The sequence below is a fragment of the Panthera leo genome, chromosome F3 (genome assembly GCF_018350215.1).
Source record: "Panthera leo isolate Ple1 chromosome F3, P.leo_Ple1_pat1.1, whole genome shotgun sequence".
Taxonomy (NCBI): domain Eukaryota; kingdom Metazoa; phylum Chordata; class Mammalia; order Carnivora; family Felidae; genus Panthera; species Panthera leo.
In genome coordinates, this window is record NC_056696.1 from 14,307,139 (window position 1) to 14,327,826 (window position 20,688).

General features: G+C 38.4%; 1 protein-coding gene across 1 annotated transcript in view; it reads left to right on the plus strand.

The window, feature by feature from the left end:
• The window catches only part of PRRC2C (proline rich coiled-coil 2C), a 94,528-nt gene that overhangs the window by 42,552 nt on the left and 31,288 nt on the right, over nucleotides 1-20,688 (plus strand). Inside the window, 7 exon segments of the mRNA XM_042926071.1 lie at nucleotides 1,633-2,254; nucleotides 7,681-7,850; nucleotides 8,304-8,559; nucleotides 9,545-9,755; nucleotides 11,730-13,979; nucleotides 16,026-16,234; nucleotides 20,266-20,420. Coding sequence (XP_042782005.1) covers nucleotides 1,633-2,254; nucleotides 7,681-7,850; nucleotides 8,304-8,559; nucleotides 9,545-9,755; nucleotides 11,730-13,979; nucleotides 16,026-16,234; nucleotides 20,266-20,420 — 3,873 coding nt within the window.

Genomic DNA, 20,688 nt, shown 5'->3' on the forward strand with positions numbered 1-20,688 from the left:
TCTTTTTTTTTTTAAGTGTTTGTTTTATTTTATTTATTTATTTTAATTTTTTTAATGTTTGTTTATTTTTGAGAGAGCACAAGCAGGGGAGGGGCAGAGAGAGAGGGAGACGCAGAATCCGAAGCAGGCTCCAGGCTGTGAGTTGTCAGCACAGAGCCTGACGCGGGGTTCGAACTCACGAACTGTGAGATCATGACCTGAGCCGAAGTTGGACGCTCAACCCAGTGAGCCCCCCGAGGCGCCCCAGTGTTTATTTTTTAGAGTGTGTGTGTACAAGTGGGGGAGGGGCAGAGAGAGAGGGACAGAGGATCCAAAGCGGGCTCTATGCTGACAGCAAAGAGAGCCCAGTGTGAGACTCAAACACTTAAACTGTGAGATCATGACCTGAGCTGAAGTCGGACACTTAACCAACTGAACCACCCATGCACCCCAGAAATGCTGTGTGTCTTGATCGGGACAGTAGTTACACAAGTGTATCATTTGTCCCTACTCCTCCGACCTGCATTTAAAATATGTGCCTCACATTTTATGTGAATTCTATTTCAATGAAGTTGCTTTTTAAAAAATGATTGTTCTTTAAGTTTACTGCGTGAAGTAGGTACTTTTGTATAATTTTATGTTTGAAGCTCATCTCTGAGCTGGAGATGAAGTAACTAAACACCAGAAAGATAAAGTGGTTTGCCTAAGTCAGCACTGTTAGCAAATGATAAGAGTCCGGATCATATTTTTTTTATATAGCCCAGTGTTTTTGTTGTACCATTATTTTCTCGTTTGTGAGGATTCTGACTGGTTACATGGTTTTTAAGGTTTCTTTACCCTACTAGGTACTAAAATCAGTATTTTTAAGACAGTTTTTTTTTTAGCTCCTTAATATTTCAGACTTTCAGGTGCTCTTTTTATTTTGCTTATTTCTGCATAGTTGCTGGCAGTGACTGTAGTGGTTTTAGAACACATCGATTGAAACGTAAATCATTAAAACATAAAAATCTCTCACGGGATCTCCCACATTTCACTATGGGTTCTAGGTATGCGTTTCTAGATCTTTCAGTTTAAAGGTAGAAAATTCTATCTGTGCAGGCTGATTTCTAGGAATCTTCCCTCCTTTGACATGTCAGCAGTAGGGGGGTCTCCTCTTCTTCACCTAGCGTCTCTGGGTGTGTTTTTTCCCTGTAATGGTACCTTTATATTCTCAGGGCTCATGTGACACAGTTTTGCATCTTTATGGACTTTTCTCCCTCCTTAGGCATTCCATCTCTGACAGTTGGTGCTCTGAAAAGTGCTCACATTCTAAATTTCCTTTGTGTCTAAATTTAGATTTTGAAATTCATGTTGTGACAGCTTCTAATTTTATTCAACAAATTCTGAGTGAGCAGTAATGTCTGCCACAAGAAATAGGTGCATGCGCAGTAAATGTTAGATGGCTAGATTAATTATTCTGGTCTTAGTTTGGGGAATTTTCTGAATTTAATATTTTTCCCATGTTGCTTCTTGTTTGCATTTTACTGTGCGTGTTTTATCAGGAATAGTTGTGACATTTTGTGGAGTTTTTCCTGCCCCCTTCATGTCAGAAGTCCAGTGTTGGTCGGAAATAGATTTGTCATATTCACCTGATAATTTATCATAATGTTGCAGCATCCTCCTCCAGACCGACAGGCAGTACCTGGAAGACCAGGCCCTTTCCCCCCCAAGCAGCAAGTACCGGATGAAGATGAAATATGGAAGCAAAGAAGAAGACAGCAGTCAGAACTTTCTGCCGCAGTGGAACGTGCTCGGAAACGGCGCGAAGAGGAAGAGCGAAGAATGGAAGAGCAAAGGAAGGCAGCGTGTGCAGAGAAACTGAAACGGTTGGATGAAAAGCTTGGCATAGTGGACAAACAGCCATCTCCAGAGGAGATTAGAGAAAGGGAGCGAGAAAAAGAAAGAGAGCGCGAGAAAGAACTTGAAAAAGAACAGGAACGGGAGCGAGAGAAGGAGAGGGAAAAAGAAAGGGAGAGGCAACAGGAGAAGGAGAAAGAACTGGAGAGAGAGCAGGAAAAACAGAGAGAAATGGAAAAGGAAAGAAAACAAGAAAAAGAGAAAGAACTGGAACGGCAGCAGGAAAAGGAAAAAGAACTGCAAAAGATCAAGGAACAGGACAAAGAATGTGAGTCGGAGAAGAAAGAAAGGGAGAAAGTGGAGGAGAAAATCGAACACAAAGAACCTACTTTAGAGCCTGTGGTAGAGAAACCAGAAAGTGAAAACACCTGTAGTAAAGGTATGCTAGTCTTGTTTGTTCTTATAGAAACTTACGAGGCTTCATATTACCTCTGGTGTGGATGTTTGTGTATTTTTTTTAAGTTTATTTATTTTGGAGACAGAATCCCAAGCAGACTCCACACTGTCAGCTCAGAGCCTGGCATGGGGCTTGAACTCATAAACATGGTCCGCAACTAAGAGTCAGATGTTTAACCACCTGAGCCACCCAGACACCCCTGTGTATTTTTAATACAGGTCTGTAATCCAGATGAGAGTGATTGAGTTTTTTTTTTAAATAGAAGTTGAATTTTATTGGATACTTTATTATCCTTTTTTCCTGTTTGTTTTATTATGGTAAAATATATGTAACATAAAATTTACCATCTTAACAATTTTTAGCTGTACAGTTTAGTGGTATTAAATACATTCATAGTGTTGTGCAGCCATCACCACCATCCATCCATCTCCCGAATTCTTTGCATCTTGTAAAACTGAAACTCTGTACTATTAAACAGCAGGTCCCTATTCACCTTTCTCTTCAGCCCCTGGCAACCCCTATTCTGATTTCTGTCTCTGATGTTGACTGTTCTCAGTGCCTCAGATGCACAAAACCCTACAGTATTTGTCTTTTTTGTGATGGGCTTATTTCACGTAGCATAATGTCTTCAAGGTTCTTCCATATTAAAGTTATTGCAGAATTTTCTTCCTCTTTAAGGCTATAATCTATTACCTATGTATACCACATTTTGTTTCTCTGTTTATCCGTTGATGGACACTTTGGTTGATCCCATATTTTACCTATTTTGAATACTCCTGTGAATGTGAGTATACAAATACCTTGTTGAGACCCTGCTTTCATTTCTTTTGATTATATACTCAAGTGGAATTGCTGTATTATCTGGGAATTCTATTTTTAATTTTTGGAGGAACTACTGTACTGTTTTTCACATCAAATGCACCATTTTATATTCCCACCAACAGTTTACAAGGGTTCCAGTTTCTCCATGTCCTTGCCAACATCTGTTACTTTCTGGGATTTTTTTGATAGTAGCCTTCTAATGAGTATGAGGTGGTATCTCATTGTAGTTTCGCCGTGCCTTTTCCCAGTTAGTGATGCCACATATTATTATCTTTTCGTGTGTGTGTTGGCCAGTTGTGTATCTTTGGAGAAATGTTCAAGTCATTTGTCCATTTTTGAATCAGATTGTTAAGTTTTAGAGTTGGCTATACATTCTAGATGTTAATCCCTTATCAGATATGTGATATGGCAATATCATCTCCCTTTACATAGGTTGCCTTTTCACTCTGGATATTCTTTTCACGCAAAAACCTTTAAAATTTTCATGAAATCCGTCTATTTTTTTGTTGTCTCTGCCTTTGGCATGAAGTCTAAAAAGTCATGGCCAAATCTAATATGAAGCTTTTGCTGTGTTTTCTTCTAAGGGTTTTATAGCTTTGTCTTAAATTTACATCTTTGACCTATTTTGAGTTCAGTTTTGTACATTTTGTTAGGTAAGGGTACAGCTTTATTCATTTGCATGTGGATATTCAGTTTTCTCAGTACCATTTGCTGAAAAGACTGTTCTTTCCCCCCTTTGAATGGTCTTGGCAGCCTTTTCTAAAATCGTTCAACCATGTATGCGATGGTTTATTTTGGGGTCTCAGTTCTTTCCCATTGGCCTTTCTGCCTGACTTTATGCTAGTATCATACTGTTTTTACTACTGTATGCTTTTATTTTTATTTTATTTCAAAGAGAGAGAACATGTGAGTGGGAGAGAGGGGCAGAGGGAGGAAAGAGAAAATCTTAAGCAGGCTTCATGCTCAGGATGGAGTCCATCAAACCCATGACCCTGGGATCTTGACCTGAGCCAAAATCAAGAGTTAAGACACTTGGGGCCCCTGGGTGGCTTAGTTGGTTAAGCATATGACACTTGTTAGCTCAGGTCATGATCTCACGATTTGTGGGGTTGAGCCCCATGTCATGCTGACAGCACAGAGCCTGCTTGGGATTCTGTCCCTCCCTCTGCCTTCCTCTCCCCTGCTCATGCTCACATGGGAGTGCTCTCTCTTTTCTCTCTTAAAATAAACAAACAAACATATAAAAAAGCAGTCCGACACTTACCTAAGCCACCCAGGCACCCCTCTAGTATACTTTTATTTATTTATTTATTTATTTATTTATTTATTTATTTATTTATTTCTAGTATACTTTTAGATCCAGGTATGTGAGTCTTCCATCTTTGTTACCTTTTTTTTCATGATGGTTTTGGCTATTCTGGGTTCCCTGAGGTTCTATGTGAATTTTAGGATGGGTGTTTCTACTTCTGTAAAGAATGCCATTAAGATTTTGAGAGTAGGTTGCTTTGGGTGGTATTGATAATGTTAACAATGTTAAGTCTTCCAATCTGTGAACATGGGATGTGTTTCCATTTATGTCTTCTTTAATTTCTTTAAGCAATATTTTGTAGTTTTCATTGTGCAAATCTTTCACCTCCATGCTTCATTCTTAAGCATTTTATATTTTTTGATGCTATTATAAATGGAATTGTTTTCGTAATTTCTTTTTTAGGTCATACGTTATTAGTATACTAGGGACTACAAAGTTTATGTTTTTAGGAATTTGTTCATTTCATCTTGGTTATCCTATTTTGGTATAAAGCTGTCCATAATACTCTCATAATCCTTTTTGTTTCTGTAGAATCGGTAGTAATGTCCCAATTTCTATTTCTGATTTTAATAAGTTGAATCTTCCTAGTTAAAGGTTTATCAATTTTGTTGACCTTTTCAAAGAACCCACTATTTAGCTGCATTAATTTTCTCAATTTTTCTATTCTCATTGTTGTGGATGTCTGTGTTGATCCTTTATTTCCTTTCTTCTAGTAACCTTGGGTTTACTTTATTCTTATTCTCTTCCCTTACGTTGTAATACTAGGTTTTGGATTGAAGATCTTTTTTTTAATGTAAGCATTTATACCGATCAATATCCCACCTTTGCACCACTTTTGCCATGTCCTGTGTGCTTTGGTATGTTGTGGTTTTGTTTTCATTCATATCTTAAGTATTTTCTAATTTCCATTGTCATTTATTCTTCGATGTCTTAGTTGATTAAGAGTGTGTTGTTTAGGGGCACTTGGCTGGCTCAGTTAGTAGAACATGCAACTGTTTCTTGGTCTCAGGGTCATGAATTCGAGCCACATATTGGGCATGGAACCTACTTAAAAAAAAGTGTGTTGTCTAATTTCCACAGGTTTGTGACTTTTCCTGTTTCACTTCTCTTTTTGATTTCTGACTTCATCTCATTGTAGTCAGAGAAAATACTTCATATGAGATTTATCATTTTAAATCTTTCAACAGTTGATTGATTTGTGGCCTAACATAGGGTCTATCTTGGAAAATGTTTTACGTGCACTTGAAAAGAATGTGTTGACTGTTTGTTAGAGTGTTCTGTAGATCTGGTAGATCTGGTTGGTTTCTTGGTTTCCTAACTTGCCTTCTGTCTGGTTATTCTATTCATTATTGAGTGTCCAAATGTAAATGTAGAGCAGTCTGTTTATCCCTTCAACTATTTCAGTATTTTACTTCATATATTTTCATGGCCTGTTGTTAGAGACACACACATGTATTAAATATGTGTAAATATTTGTAATTGCTATATCTTGCTGCATTGAACCTTTGTATGTAATATCCTTTGTCTTGTAAAACTTATTTCAAAGCCAGTCTTGTCTGATACTAGTATAGCCACCTTGCTCTTTTGGTTACTATTTCTATGGAATATCTTTGTTCATACTTTCATTTTCAATCCCTTTTTGTCCTTGGATCTTAAGTGAGTTTCTTACAGATAACATATAGTTAGATCATGTATGTTTATCCTTTTTTGACAATCTCAGTCTTTTGATTGGAGTCCAATTCAGTCCATTTAAAGTAAATATTGCTTAGAGGGGACTTATTTCTGATCTTTTGGTATTATTGGCTTTTTATATGCCTTCTTTCCATTTTTGCCCCTCCTTTTCTGTCATTTCATGTCTTTTGTGTTTAGTTGGTTATATTGTATTGAAACATTTCATTTCTTTATTTTTAAATATTTATTTTTGAGAGAGAGAGCGAGCGTGCATGCACATGTGCACACATATGCTCAGGGGAGGGGCAGAGAGAGAGGGAGATAGAGGATCTGAAGCAGGCTTTCCTAACAGCAGAGTGCCCAGTGCGGGGCATGAACTCTAGAATTGTGAGATTGTGACCTGAGCTGAAGTCAGACACTTAACCAACTGAGCCACCCAGGCACCCCATCATTGGCATACTTTAATATTAATGGATGCTAAAAGAGAACAACCTCAGAGAATCTCATTAACAGATGATGAGAAAGGAGTATAGATTTGAAATAAGGAAATTCATATTTTAGTCCTTGTTCCGCCAGTGAATACATGTATTCACCCGATTGATTTAACTGTCAGTGAGGACTATACCGACACAAATTATTTATACTTTTCTTTTTAATCATTATTTAATGGCGTTTTTATTTTTATTCATATATATTCTCTGATGGCAATTTAATTTTTGCTAGGTTTTTCAGCGTGATGTACCCTTTTGGTTTTAAGCATTGCATCTACTTGGCTCTTTTTTTCTCTCCAATATTTTATTTTCCCTTTTACAACACTTAATGTCAAATGTATGCCAACAATAAAATGTGATTTGTGATTCTTTAGAGCATGATTTTTACACTGGCAAAATAAACTTTGTTTTAAAATTCATCCCTAGTTCTGTGAGAAAAGAATTCATAATGAACTTGGCTTTGTAATTGTGACAAATGGCATTCTCTGGAACAAATATAGCTCTGGTTTTCTTTAGAATGCAGAATTGTTATTTATTTAGTAAGTATGTGTATAGTTCTTTTTGGTATCATTCGTGATATATACTGTACATAGAATAATAATTTATATGTTTGAAGATAGCTGGTGATCACTCTGTTGTCAGACTTTGATTGGCTTCCTTTTTCCTAGTAGTCTGTTGATCAAAAAATTATTGTGTTGTTATTTAAGTTTAGGCCATTTGTGTTTTCACGTAAGTCCTAGTGAGCCACAGGTAAATACTGACAGGATTGATATTTATGGAAACAATGGGAAATACGTCATATTTGAAATATTTTATTATCACAAAATATCAAATACAAATTTTTGCTTGGTAAAGCATTTGGGCCTGTTTTCTTTCTTAAGAATCTCTTTCTTGCTTATCTAGCTTTGAGGAAATGTAAGGTTTTGTTAACTTAATGTAAATCTCATTGATGGCTACCAGTATGAGAGTATAGGATAGTTTTCTGGACTGTTGAGGATTCTTTGTTCTTAACCCTTTTAATATATCAATCTAGTAATTTCACTCCAGCGCACACATCATGTGTTTGTTAAGTCTCCTAGATGAGTATAGTTATTTTTCACCTTTTCTTTGGACAGAGGATGACCCAGTTTTCATTAGACAAGACAGCAATCGCAGTGAAAAAGAGACCACACAAGTGGCACACGAAACAGAGCCAGAATCAGGGTCTCAGCCTCGACCTGCTGTATTATCTGGTTATTTTAAACAGTTTCAGAAGTCTTTACCGCCTCGATTCCAGCGACAGCAGGTAACAACAAAAACATTGTATCATGTATGTGTGATTGAAAAGGTTTATTGTTCAATACTCTGAGTATAACATGAAACCTAAAATACAAAAAGGACACAAATTTTCCCTGAAATTCTTTCCCTTTTTAATAAAAGTTTGTTGCTAATGGGTATTACCGAAAACTTCTGTGTCATTTTCCCCCCTCTACTTCATTTATAGACCCCATCTTCCTTTCTAGGTAACAATTTCTGCAGTCTAATTAATGAGTGATTTCTTCCTTCCTGATTAATTTCTTAAGTTTAAGGCAACATGTCCTAACTTATCTTTGGTTCTTTTGTGTCACCACCTCTCTTTGTTAAATGTCTTTCGAATTCTTTTCCCTGAAGAATTCAAAAAAGCCCATTATTTTCTGATATGATTGATTATACTTATCACATGGACCTAAAATCTTGATTTGTGATCCTGCGTTTTCAGGAACAGATGAAACAGCAGCAGTGGCAGCAGCAGCAGCAGCAGCAGCAAGGTGTCCTTCCACAGGCAGTCCCTTCACAGCCATCTAGCAGTGCGGTCCCTCCCCCACCACACAGACCTCTTTACCAGCCCATGCAGCCTCACCCTCAGCATTTGGCTTCTATGGGTTTTGATCCAAGGTGGCTCATGATGCAGTCATACATGGATCCTCGAATGATATCAGGTAGACCTGCTATGGATATTCCGCCCATTCATCCTGGTAAGTTGAAATTGAGGTTGTCTCATGGCTCACTTGTAGCTCTGCGAGACCAGAGGTTTTCATCTTCCTCCCATTTGTACCCTTAATTCCTTTAAGAGGTATAATAGAGTAAGAGTTTAAAATAGGGTGCCTAGATTTTTAATCAAAATTTCTGTAACTTTGCACACAGATGAGTTAAAGGCAGACGCTGTATCAACGGTGTGATAAGGCCAAGACACTAGTTATTTTCAGTTTTGTAAATATTATTTAAACATTTTTTGAGTCTTAAATCATGCTTTCTGTTATTTGCTAAATTGTTTTCATTCTTTTGAGTGCTTAAGCATTTGAATTTTGTCATATATTCTGTATTCCAGCTTTTCCATTTTCTCCACCTAACACTGGACTTTTCACATAAGTTAGCTGAAAACCAGTGAATTAGCAGTCTTGTGTGGAATCTATCAGAATAAATCCAGATAGTACATTACCAAAATGATACCGAGGAAGATTATGGGTATGATCATAATATAAAAATATCGAGAGTCATGCCTTAATTTTAAAATATATACTGCAATTTTAAAATTTAATAATTGATAGCATTATTGATCAACTGAGTAAACTGTATTAATGGAATTTTCTATAGGAAATATTTGCTCTGGAAGTCTGTCACTGTTGATGTAATCCTTTATGTTTTTTATTTACATGCATAGAGGCATCATGTGTTACCTGATTTTTATAGGCTTTTTTTTCTTCCTTTAAAGTAAAAATAAGCTGCTATTGTGGTTTTGTTTCACTTCCTCAATTCTTAATCTATTTAATAGCAACAATAAGAATCTCATTCACAGAAAAACTTGTGTAATTTTCACTGATCGTTTCTTGAGTTCATCACTTAAACTTGGCAAAAAGTATTTCTGTAGCTCAAGTATAGAGAGTCCCAATAGTAATTAATAACCCAGATTCTGTGTGTATAGTGATTGTTTTCCCCATCTTTTTCTGATCTTTTGTAAAGGAATGATTCCTCCCAAGCCATTAATGAGAAGAGAGCAAATGGAAGGATCACCAAACAGTTCTGAGTCATTTGACCATATAGCACGATCTGCAAGAGATCATGCAGTGTCCCTCTCTGAACCTCGTGTGATGTGGGGGTCGGATCCCTATCCTCATACGGAGCCTCAACAGGCCACTGCTCCCAAGGCAACAGAAGAACCTGAGGATGCAAGGTAATGGTAGAAATTAACAGACTAAACTGAATATTGTGATAAAATGAAAAGTAGGTAGTGTCCCTGAAAATCATCCTGGTTTAAGACTGAGCCACAAATCTGATTTCCTCCCATGTAGTGTATGTCATTTCATTTTTGGACATGCATTGTTTTTCTGTCATTTCTGTATTAGAGCATTTTGTCACCTAGTTCTGTACACTGAATTAAATACTGAAATTCAGTGTTGAATGTTAAAATTGGCAAGTTTCTACTGTTGATTAGATACTTGATACGTAGTCTAGCTAAAGTGTTGATATAGTTTTTCCACTGATGAGAAATGGTAGACATTTGATTATCAGTATCTTGTGGAAGTTTTCTAATGCCGAGAGAAGGATAAATACTAATTTACAAAGATCTTTTAGGGGAACCTGGGGATGCCTGGGTAACACACTTGGTTAGATGGCCAACTCATGATCTCACCTCAGGTTTTGATCTCAGGGTCATGAGTTCAAGCCCTGTGCTGTGCTCCATGCTGGGCGTGGAGCCTACCTAAAAAATAAACACTAAGGTACTTTGAAGTAGCAGACAGTTGGTGATCTATAATAATTGATAGCTATGAAGTTAGAACTTCTGCCTTTTTAAGGGAGTGTGTTTTGTGATGCTTTATCATTCTGATTAATCAGGGAAGATAGACCTACTGTGGGATAGATAGTCTTCGATTATAATTATAGGTGGAAATTCTTAGTCTTGGAATTCACGTCAGCATGGGACACATGCATGGCTCAGTCAGTTAAGCATCCAACTTTGGCTCAAATCATGATCTCAGGGTTTGTGAGTTCGAGCCCTGCCTTAGGCTCTCTGCTGTCAGTACGGAGCCTGTTCTGAATCCTCTCTCTCCCTGCTCCCCCGCCCCCCACCCCACCCCACTGCCTCTCCCCTGCTCACTCGTGCTCTCTCTCTTGCTCTCTCTCTCTAAAATTGAATAATCATTTAAATAAATAAATACTTCATATCAGCATAGCCTAAACTTCTTTTTTCTTATGAAGTTCATGTGTTTTCAAATGAGAGGGAAAAAACATACTGTATCTACCCTCAACAAAATTTTTAAGCGTTTGTACATCATTGTTAACTCTAAGTACAGTGTTAACAATATTGTGCAGTGTTTTACAGCACATTTGTAGAACTTTTGCATCTTATAGGAACTTTTGCATCTTACTGCCTCCTACGCCCTGGCAATCACCATTCTGTTTTATGATTGGATGAGTTTGATTATATTATATTCTCATATAAGTGGAATCCTGCAGTGTTTGCCCTGCGATTGATTTATTTCACTTAACATAACATTCTTATCCATTTGGTAGCACAGAATATTCCATTGTATGTATATATATCCCATGTACGTATATATATGTATATACTACATTTTCTTTTCACGGGGCTTGAACTCACGACTCTGAAATCAAGACCTGAGCTGAGATCAAGAGTTGGATGCTCAGCTGACTAAGACACCAGGCACGCTGACACCACATTTTCTTAATGCATTTGTCTGTCAGTGGACATTTAAGGTTGTTTCCACCTCTTGGCGATTATGAATAATGCTGCACTAAACTTGGAAAGGAGACAAAGATTAGGATCCTTTTTAAATGTTTTTTATGATTAGGATCCATTTACTTTTTTTTTTTTTTTTTTTTTTTTAAGGTTTATTTATTTTGAGACAGAGCTCATGTGTGCGCAAGCCAGGGAGAGGTAGAGAGAAAGGGAGAGACAGAATTCCACCAGGCTCTATGCTGTCAGAGGGGAGCCCGGCTTTGGGCTCAATCTCATGAACCGTGTGAGATCATGACCTGTACCAAAACCAAGAGTTGGACGCTTAACAGACTGAGCCACCGAGGCGCCCCTCATTTACATGTATAATTAGAGAGGTTGTTTTGCTGTACACTTATGCAAAAGAGTTTTTGCGTTGATAGCGATGCCTCTGAATTCTCATTATTTTAGGCCTGAAGCCTCACTGGATCCGGAACCGATTACTGCTGCTTATCCTGTAGAACACAGTCAATTAGAGGCTCATCCCAAAGCAGACTTTGTCAGAGAATCAAATGAGACAGAAGTACAAAAGTTTTTAAGCAGATCTGTGGAAGACATTAGACCTCGCCATACTGACACAAATAATCAGTCTGCTTGTTTTGATGTTCCTGATCAAAAACCTGTATCCACTCCTCCAGAAGAGCGGATTTCAGCTGGAGCGGAAAGTCAGCCTGCCCGGAAAAGAAGTGTTTCCCATGGCTCTAACCATACTCAAAAGTCAGAGGAGCAAAGAAGTGAGCCATCCGTAAGCATTCCTAAAGTAACCAGCAGATGCACTGATCCAAAGGAACCAACAGAAAGGACTGAGGAAAAACCAAAGAAGGATGGCTTTACACGATCTTCTGAAGGACCAAAACCTGAAAAACTATATAAATCCAAATCGGAAACTCGTTGGGGCCCAAGGCCAAGCTCCAACAGAAGAGAAGAGGGTAGTGATAGGCCTGTGAGAAGATCGGGTCCCATTAAAAAACCAATACTTAGAGATATGAAAGAGGAACGAGAGCAACGGAAGGAGAAAGAAGGGGAAAAGGGAGAAAAGGTCCCTGAGAAACTTGTAAAACCTGAGAAGACGGAAAAGAAAGAGCCTGTCCCTCCAGTCCCACCGCCTGCTGCGCCAACTCAGCCACAGTCAGCTCTACCACCACCTCAACCAGAACCAGAGAAATTCCCTTCAACAGAAACTTCAACTTTGGTTCAAAAGCCACCTCAAGATGCTGAGAAGCCCTCAGAACCTGTAAGTAGTGTTGAGGTAGAGCCTGTGGCTAAAACTGTAAACCCACAGATTGTCACAGCACCAACAGTCAAAGAAGAAAAACAACCTGAGAAAGTTGGTAGCAAAGACCTTGTAGAGAGGCCTCGACCAGATTCAAGACCAGCAGTTAAAAAAGAATCCACTTTACCCCCTAGGACCTATTGGAAAGAAGCGAGAGATAGAGATTGGTTTCCAGATCAAGGGTACAGAGGTCGAGGCCGAGGCGAATACTATTCCAGGGGCCGGAGCTATAGAGGTTCTTATGGAGGGCGTGGCCGTGGTGGGAGAGGGCACACTCGAGATTATCCTCAGTATAGAGACAGTAAGCCACGGACAGAGCATGTGCCCTCAGGACCTCTCAGACAGCGAGAAGAAAGTGAAACACGAAGTGAGAGCTCCGATTTTGAAGTCGTTCCCAAAAGGAGACGACAGCGAGGTTCAGAGACTGACACAGACAGTGAAATTCATGAAAGTGCAAGTGACAAGGATAGTTTAAGCAAAGGTAAACTTCCCAAAAGAGAGGAGCGTTCTGAAAACAAAAAGCCCATGAAGCCTCAGTCTTCTTTCAAGCCTGAAAATCACATCCGAATAGATAATAGACCTCTAGAAAAACCTTATGTGAGGGATGATGATAAATCGAAACCAGGCTTCCTTCCTAAGGGAGAGCCTACACGGCGAGGCAGAGGGGGAACATTCCGACGCGGTGGAAGGGATCCTGCAGGTCGGCCATCACGCCCTTCCACCATCCGAAGACCTGCTTATCGGGACAATCAGTGGAACCCAAGGCAGGTAGAAGCTCCTAAGCCAGACGATGAAGAGCCACCAAGAAGGCATGAGCAGTTTCTTCCTATACCAGCAGATAAACGACCTCCAAAATTTGAACGAAAATTTGACCCAGCTAGAGAGAGGCCCCGAAGACAGCGTCCTACCCGGCCACCGAGACAAGACAAGCCACCTAGATTCAGACGTCTCAGAGAGAGGGAGGCTGCTTCAAAAACCAACGAGGTGGCAGTGCCCACAAATGGCCCAGTTAATAATGTCGTTCAAGAACCAGTTAATCCTGCTGGGGAGATTTCTGGAAACAAGACACCAGACTTATCTAATCAGAACTCTTCAGATCAGGCAAATGAGGAATGGGAAACAGCTTCTGAAAGCAGTGATTTCAATGAGAGGCGTGAAAGAGATGAAAAAAAAAATGCTGATTTGAATGCACAAGCAGTTGTAAAGAGCGGAGAGAATGCTTTACCTCCAAAAAGGGAAATAGCAAAGAGAAGTTTTTCTAGCCAGAGACCTGGCGTAGATCGCCAGAATAGGCGCGGCAACAGCGGTCCACCCAAATCTGGAAGGAATTTCTCAGGTCCTAGAAATGAAAGGAGAAGTGGGCCGCCATCAAAAAGTGGGAAGCGAGGGTGAGTACTTTGGCTTCAGTGTAATCAACTTGTGTTCCTTTAAAGAAGCTGAAAGTTGAACTGAACAAAGGAGCCAGTCTAGACAGAGGACCCAGACATTGTTCTCCCCCAGTTTTTTGGTCTGTTCTCAGAGCGTAAGGGTGCTTGAGCAAAAGAGGTTAAATGGTCTCCGGAGTCTTTGCCTCCTAAGTTGTTATTTTCCAGAAGAGTCCTCTTAGGACTTTGTAGCTTTAGGAGGAGAGTCTTCACACTTAGAGAAGGGCCTGCACATTGTCTTCCTGTTGGTAAGTCATCCTCTAGATGACAAGCAGCCCTCCTTTCTTTTTGGGGTTTTCTTTGCAAAACTCTGGTGCTTGTAGGTGTCCTCTGCGATTTAAATGAATACGTTTTAACCATGTGTTTTATCGCTCTGTACTGGTTGCTAGGAAGTGAATGTCGAACCTTAAGAATAAATTATATTTTCCTCTTGAGTTGCAAACCTACAATAAATAATCCAGCTGGATAAAGGCCCAGAAAGCAAAGTCCTGCCCAATCACCAAGGCCACCAGTAACATAAATATCTTTGGATTTATTTTAAAACAGTTTTCCTAAACTGTGTTAAGCTTTTTCTGTTCTTTTAAATATTAAAATGTTTCTAATAAATTATCAGTTTATTTAATATTAGGAAAAATTACAGTAGCAGCATGCCTACCTTTATTGATCGAGTGATTGATTTCATTTATTTGCCTAGTTTTAAATGTAGGTTTTGATACTTTCTGTATAAAACTCTCCTTCCTCTCCACTAAAATGGAGAGAAAGTAATAGTACTTACAAGCATTGGTAAACATTACAGACATGACATTTGTGAATTGCATAACATATCTGGTATATAGTAACCAACTATTATTATAGTATGTCCTGGTTTTTGACCAAATTCCTAGGTTTGGAGCCTGAGCTGATAAGAAATTTATTCAGATAATTACTATAGTCATCTGCATTGGTTAGTTACAATATGCTTAGCATTTCAGATTACTGCATCTGTCAATGAAAATATTTTTGCTTTCTGATAACTTAGAAAAATTTTAGGGAAATAGTATGACCAACTGTGTTTCCTGAGTACTTTCTTAACACAGAATTTGAACCTCCCTTTAAAAGGTCAAAAGAATTAGGATAACATATGTAGCTGCAGTTAAGTTACTGACTATAACCAAACTATTAAGAGTTTTGAGTAATAATACTCAAGGGAAATCTTGATCTGGTTTTTGTGTAATGCAGATCTCAACAACTTAAGACTTTCGTGCCATGTAGATAGTAACAACTTTGAATGTGCCAATATAGCAGTTACTGGTTGGTTGTAGTTAAAGGCAATATTTTCAACAAGTCCCGTTTATAAGAAACGATTTTCTTCTAATATTTGAGGTCATGCTTTGTGCCAAGCACTTGGTAAGCTTTTATCTCAAGTGATACCAATGGCTAAGATGAATTAGTGAACCCATTTTCTGTGGTGTATTTTCATAAATTTAAACAAACAAATCCAAGAATAAAATTTGATAGGAAACAAAAACTATAGAAATGCATTGGATTGTGAAATATTTCCGAATTAAAAGTGGTTTTTTTATGTACTTACATTAATGTATAAGTCTGATTGAACTTTTAAAAAAATACACGTAAGCAGCGCTTTTTAAAATTTTCATATGCTGCCCTCTTGTGGAGAAGATCCAGTAGTGAATCCTTTGGACTAGTTTGTATCTTAAAATTTTCTGCTATAAACAATATTGATTAGCTTATTTATACCATGATAGACACAATAAGAACCTTCAGGGCACAATTGGGATTCTAGAGTTTAATTCCTGGAAGGAACTCATGGGAGCTAGTCCATCTCCTTTATTGGGAAGCTCAGTTTTAGTGACATTGTACTCAAGAAAAGTCACTAAGTCTTGCTGGTTTTAGAGTTAGAGTCTTCTGTCCCACTGTTTCTTCTTACATTAAACTTATAAACGGCCAGTAATCGTTTTTCATTTGTTCGGTTATGTGGAGGTGGTAATAACTCAAATTACTGTTTTATAGGCCATTTGATGACCAGTCTGCGGGCACAACTGTTGTTGATCCCGTCAATGGGAGCTCTGCACACCACCAGGAAGGAGCACCAAATGGTACAGGACAGAAGAACTCCAAAGATTCGACAGGGAAAAAAAGAGAAGACCCCAAATCAGGCCCCAAAAAACCCAAAGAGAAAGCAGATGCACTGTCACAGTTTGATCTCAACAATTATGCAAGTATGTCTTAGGTTCCTTTTATTTATATATCATCTGCTATGTTTAAGTGGACACTGTAATTAAAGGAGGCCAGAATTGGGCCTACAAGGTGGAGACAGAGGGTGATTATGAATCACTAATTGATAAAATGAACTAACGTAACACCAGGTTTTAGCACAGCCTTGAATACTTAACAAAGTTCTTGTTAAAGATAATCCATAGGGTTTCACTATTCTTCATAAAAAAGGTTAATGGGAAAATTAACCACTCTACCTTGCCAAACAGGTATAGGAAAACATAGAAAACAAAGATCTTAATTCTGTTCCGTATGCTTTATAAATTTGGTTTCTAAGATATGGTGAATACAGAATAAATAATAGGATGGGAGGCAGTGTTGCTCTGGGTAAATACTTTCAGAAAGCCACGAAGTAAAAGGATATCAAGTGCGAAGAATAACACTAGTAATAGGAAAATATTTGGTGAGGAAGTTAACAAGGAATATGCCTGTATTTTTACCATATTTGCCATTCATTCAGATGAGACTTAAGCAGGGAGTATTGTGTAAAATTGAGATCTGCTAAGACCACATAGTAATAATGAGAAAGTTAGGTACTATTATTCCAGTATTAAAAATAAAGACTAGACTTTTCTTCTATTTAATGGTCATTTAAACTGTGAAACTCTTTGGGCCCAGGCCCTTGGCATTATCGTTTCTAAATCAATAGCTCTCCACATGTGGTCCCAGCATCACCTAGAAATTTGTGACAAATACAAAATCTACCTCAGATGTACTGAATCAGAAATTCTTGGAGCAGTCTGTGTTTTAACAAGTTCTCCAGGTGATTCTGATGTAAGCAGATATTTGAGAATTACTGTTCTAGAGTACCATTTTAGGATTCACGTAGGAAAGAAAGAAACTTGGTTTAGTCGTGTGTTTAAGAATTTTTAGTTAGATTACGGTAACCAATTTGACAATAAGTTATATTTAAAAAATTTTTTTTTAGTTAGATTATGTAAAGCAGTGGTTCTCAACAGCAGTGATTTTTGTACCCCGGGGGATGTCTGGCAATCTCTGGAGAACGTTTTGTCATAGCAGGGGGGCTGCATGCTACTGACATCTTAGTAGGTATAGGTCCAGGGTGCTGCTAAACTTCCCAGAGTGCACAGGACGGGCAGCTCAAAATGCTGATAGCACTCAAGTTAAAAAGCACTGATACAGAGAGAACAAAGTAGACCCGCAGGAAGTTTGGATGCCAGCCTTGTGGTGGTCCATAAGAGAGAGGAGAGCCTAAACACCGTATTTGCAAAATGACAAATGAAGATTATAAAAAGTCCACAAAACATGGCAGACTTATCTTCCCAAATACTTGTTTACCAGTTTTCCGTCTTCCAGAGAACTATTATATTATTGGCTTAAGACTTAAAAAGGTGAGAACTCCATTGCATTTCTGAATTGGTGGTTGGAAATTGAGCTATTCATTTTTATTTTTCGAGAGAGAGTGCACACATGATCGAGGGGAGAGGAAGAGACTCTTAGGCAGCCTCCACTCCCAACACAGAGCCCAGTGTGAGACTCTGTCTCACGATTGTGAGATCATGACTTGAGCTGAAGTTAAGAGTTGGCTGCTTAACTGACTAAGCCACGCAGGCACCTAGGCTGTTCATCTTTAAAACTCATTAAGATACACTCATCCTTAGGTTGTTTTCCTAATAACATTTAAGTAATTTCTCTTTAGCCCAAAATGTTACAAAGCACCAGGTAAGAACAGGGTGTTGAAAACAAAGTATTACTCAGATTTCTATAGAGGTTGCCTGTAGTTGGGCAAACGAGCTCTTCAGAGGATTCTAAAAAAGGTCTTTGGCAAGAAAATTAAAGTAATGAGTGATGGCATGGCTATGAAGAAAAGCTTTACACACACACGATGTAGTCTAAGTGGGAGACTGAGATGAACTTACAATTGAAGGTCTCTTTACCGCTGTGATGTAATGGACGGCACGACATCCAGTGACTTGTCTAAGACCTTTCATTGAAATGAGTGCTGTTCCATTTTAGAGTTAATCTTGTAAAGGACTTAAAACCCCACATAGTAGAAGTATCATAGATAAATCAGAGCCAATCAAGGTTTTATTAGAAAAGCAAAATAACATGGGGTGCCAGTTTGGCTCAGTCAGTGGAGCGTGCAACTCTTGACCTTGGTGTTGTGGGTTCAAACCTCACGTTCGTTGGATGTAGAGATTACTTACATTATTGTATTATTATTTTTTTAATGTTTATTTTTGAGAGAGAGAGCAAGTGAGCATGTGCAGGGGAGGGGCAGACAGAGAGGGAAAGACAGAATTCAAAGCACACTCCAGTCTCTGAACTGTCAGCACACAGCCCGACACAGGACTCAAACTCACAAACGATGAGATCATGACCTGAGCCGAAATCAAGAGTCAGTCACACACTTAACTAAGCCACCCAGGCGTCCCTGAGATTACTTAAAATTTTGTAAAACAGAAAAACAAGAACAGTAATAGGTTTTAAAAAGTAGGAGCCGGTCTTAGTATTTTTGTTTTCCTGTCACTATTCACATAAGTGGAAATTTTTAGCTATGTAAAGAGAATTGTTTGCAAGTGGATTCCCTACAAACCACTCCCGGATGATACCCTCTTGCCATCCCTCACAGGTTATCACCTTTCTGAGTTGTATATGTATCATTCCCAAGCAAATTCATATTTTTGTTTTGTGTTCCCCAATTAAGATGTATATGTTTTACAAATTAACATAACTTACTTGAATTGCCTTACCCTCCCCCTTTTTTAAATGTTTATTTTTGTGAGAGAGAGAACATGAGTGGGGGAAGAGCGGGGATGGGGATGGGGACAGAGGCTCCAAAAGCGGGTTCAGGGCTTACAGCAGTCAGCCTGATGTGGGGCTTGAACTCCTGAATCATGAGATCATGACCTAAGCCGAAGTCGAATGCTTAACCGACTGAGCCACCCAGGCTTCCCAGCCTCACCATTTTCTTATATTTATTTTGGAAACATACCTGCAACCACAGTTTGCATTGCCTGACCTATTTTAAGTTTTCTTTTAAATATTAAATTTAAGGGATCTTGGGGCGCCTGGCTGGCTCAGTCAGTCGAGCATCCGACTCTTGATTTCGCCTCAGGTTGTGATTTCAAGGTTACTTGAGCCCCATGTTGGAGCCTGCTTGAGATTCTCTTCCTCTCTCTTTCTCTGCCCCTCTCCCCCACTCGTGCTCTTTCCCTCTCAAATAATAAGTAAATAAACTTAAGAGATCTAGATTTCTTACACTTTCTAGGATGTATAGTTTTAGGAAGATAGCCCAAATAATTGTTAGTTGGACAATGAGTTGAAAATACATCTTGAATTACTAATCTGCAAGGTTATTATGACTTGGCGTACATCTGTGCTACTTTACATTCACGTAGAACTTTCACATACATTTTGTTTGTTTTTAACCAACTACACGTTGTAGACAATGGTCTGCATAAAACAGGCATTAAGAGTCATAAGACCAGCTTGGCTATTCACCAGCTCACCTTTAGCATGTCAGCTTCTCGAGAGTTTATTCGTGTTTTGAAAAGGAGAAACAATAGTAATATCCACCTCTTAGAATGGTTAGATACAAGTAAAGTGCTATGTAGATGCGTATAGCGCGATACAGATTGGATCCTGGGAGAATTAGAGGTTACATGATTTGACTAAGATAGTAGAGTGTTTTAAAAGATAACACCACTGTATTGCTGGGGAAAAAAAAGATGCATATCATTCAGGGACTTCAAAAGGTCAAAAAAAAAATTTAACCTTATTTACGAAATCATGTATCTATTAAGTCTCTTCAAATCTTAGTAACAAATGGCTACTTTATGGTTTGGGAATTGGGTTATACTGTGGATTATCAGAACAAGATTTTTGCTTTGCCTTTCTTTTATTCTCTTTCTTTCTTTCTTTCTTTCTTTCTTCACTATTGGATTAAACATGTGTTTATCTTTTCATTTGAAAAACAGAAAATATCATTTTAAATCTTTTTCCGTACCCATAGGTGTTGTTATAATTGACGACCATCCTGAAGTAACAGTAGTTGAAGACCCCCAGTCAAATTTGAATGATGATGGTTTTACGGAAGTGGTTTCCAAAAAACAACAAAAACGTTTACAGGATGAGGAACGTCGAAAGAAGGAAGAACAAATCATACAGGTTTAGTGTTTCAGTTTGTTACTAGATACTTAGATTGTTGCCCAAAATATATTAGCAAATAATCAAAAGGTTTCTATCTACCTATAATATCAAGGCTGCATTTATTCATGTGTTCTAAATGGCTTTGATTGTCACAACTTTAAATTGTTTTTAACCAGAATTGAGGTAAATGTTAAATAGAATGTAATCACCGTAGCTCACTGTTTGCCGTAGAGAAGACCATCTTTCATTCAGGAATGTTTCATGTTTCAGTACTGGTCATCTTATT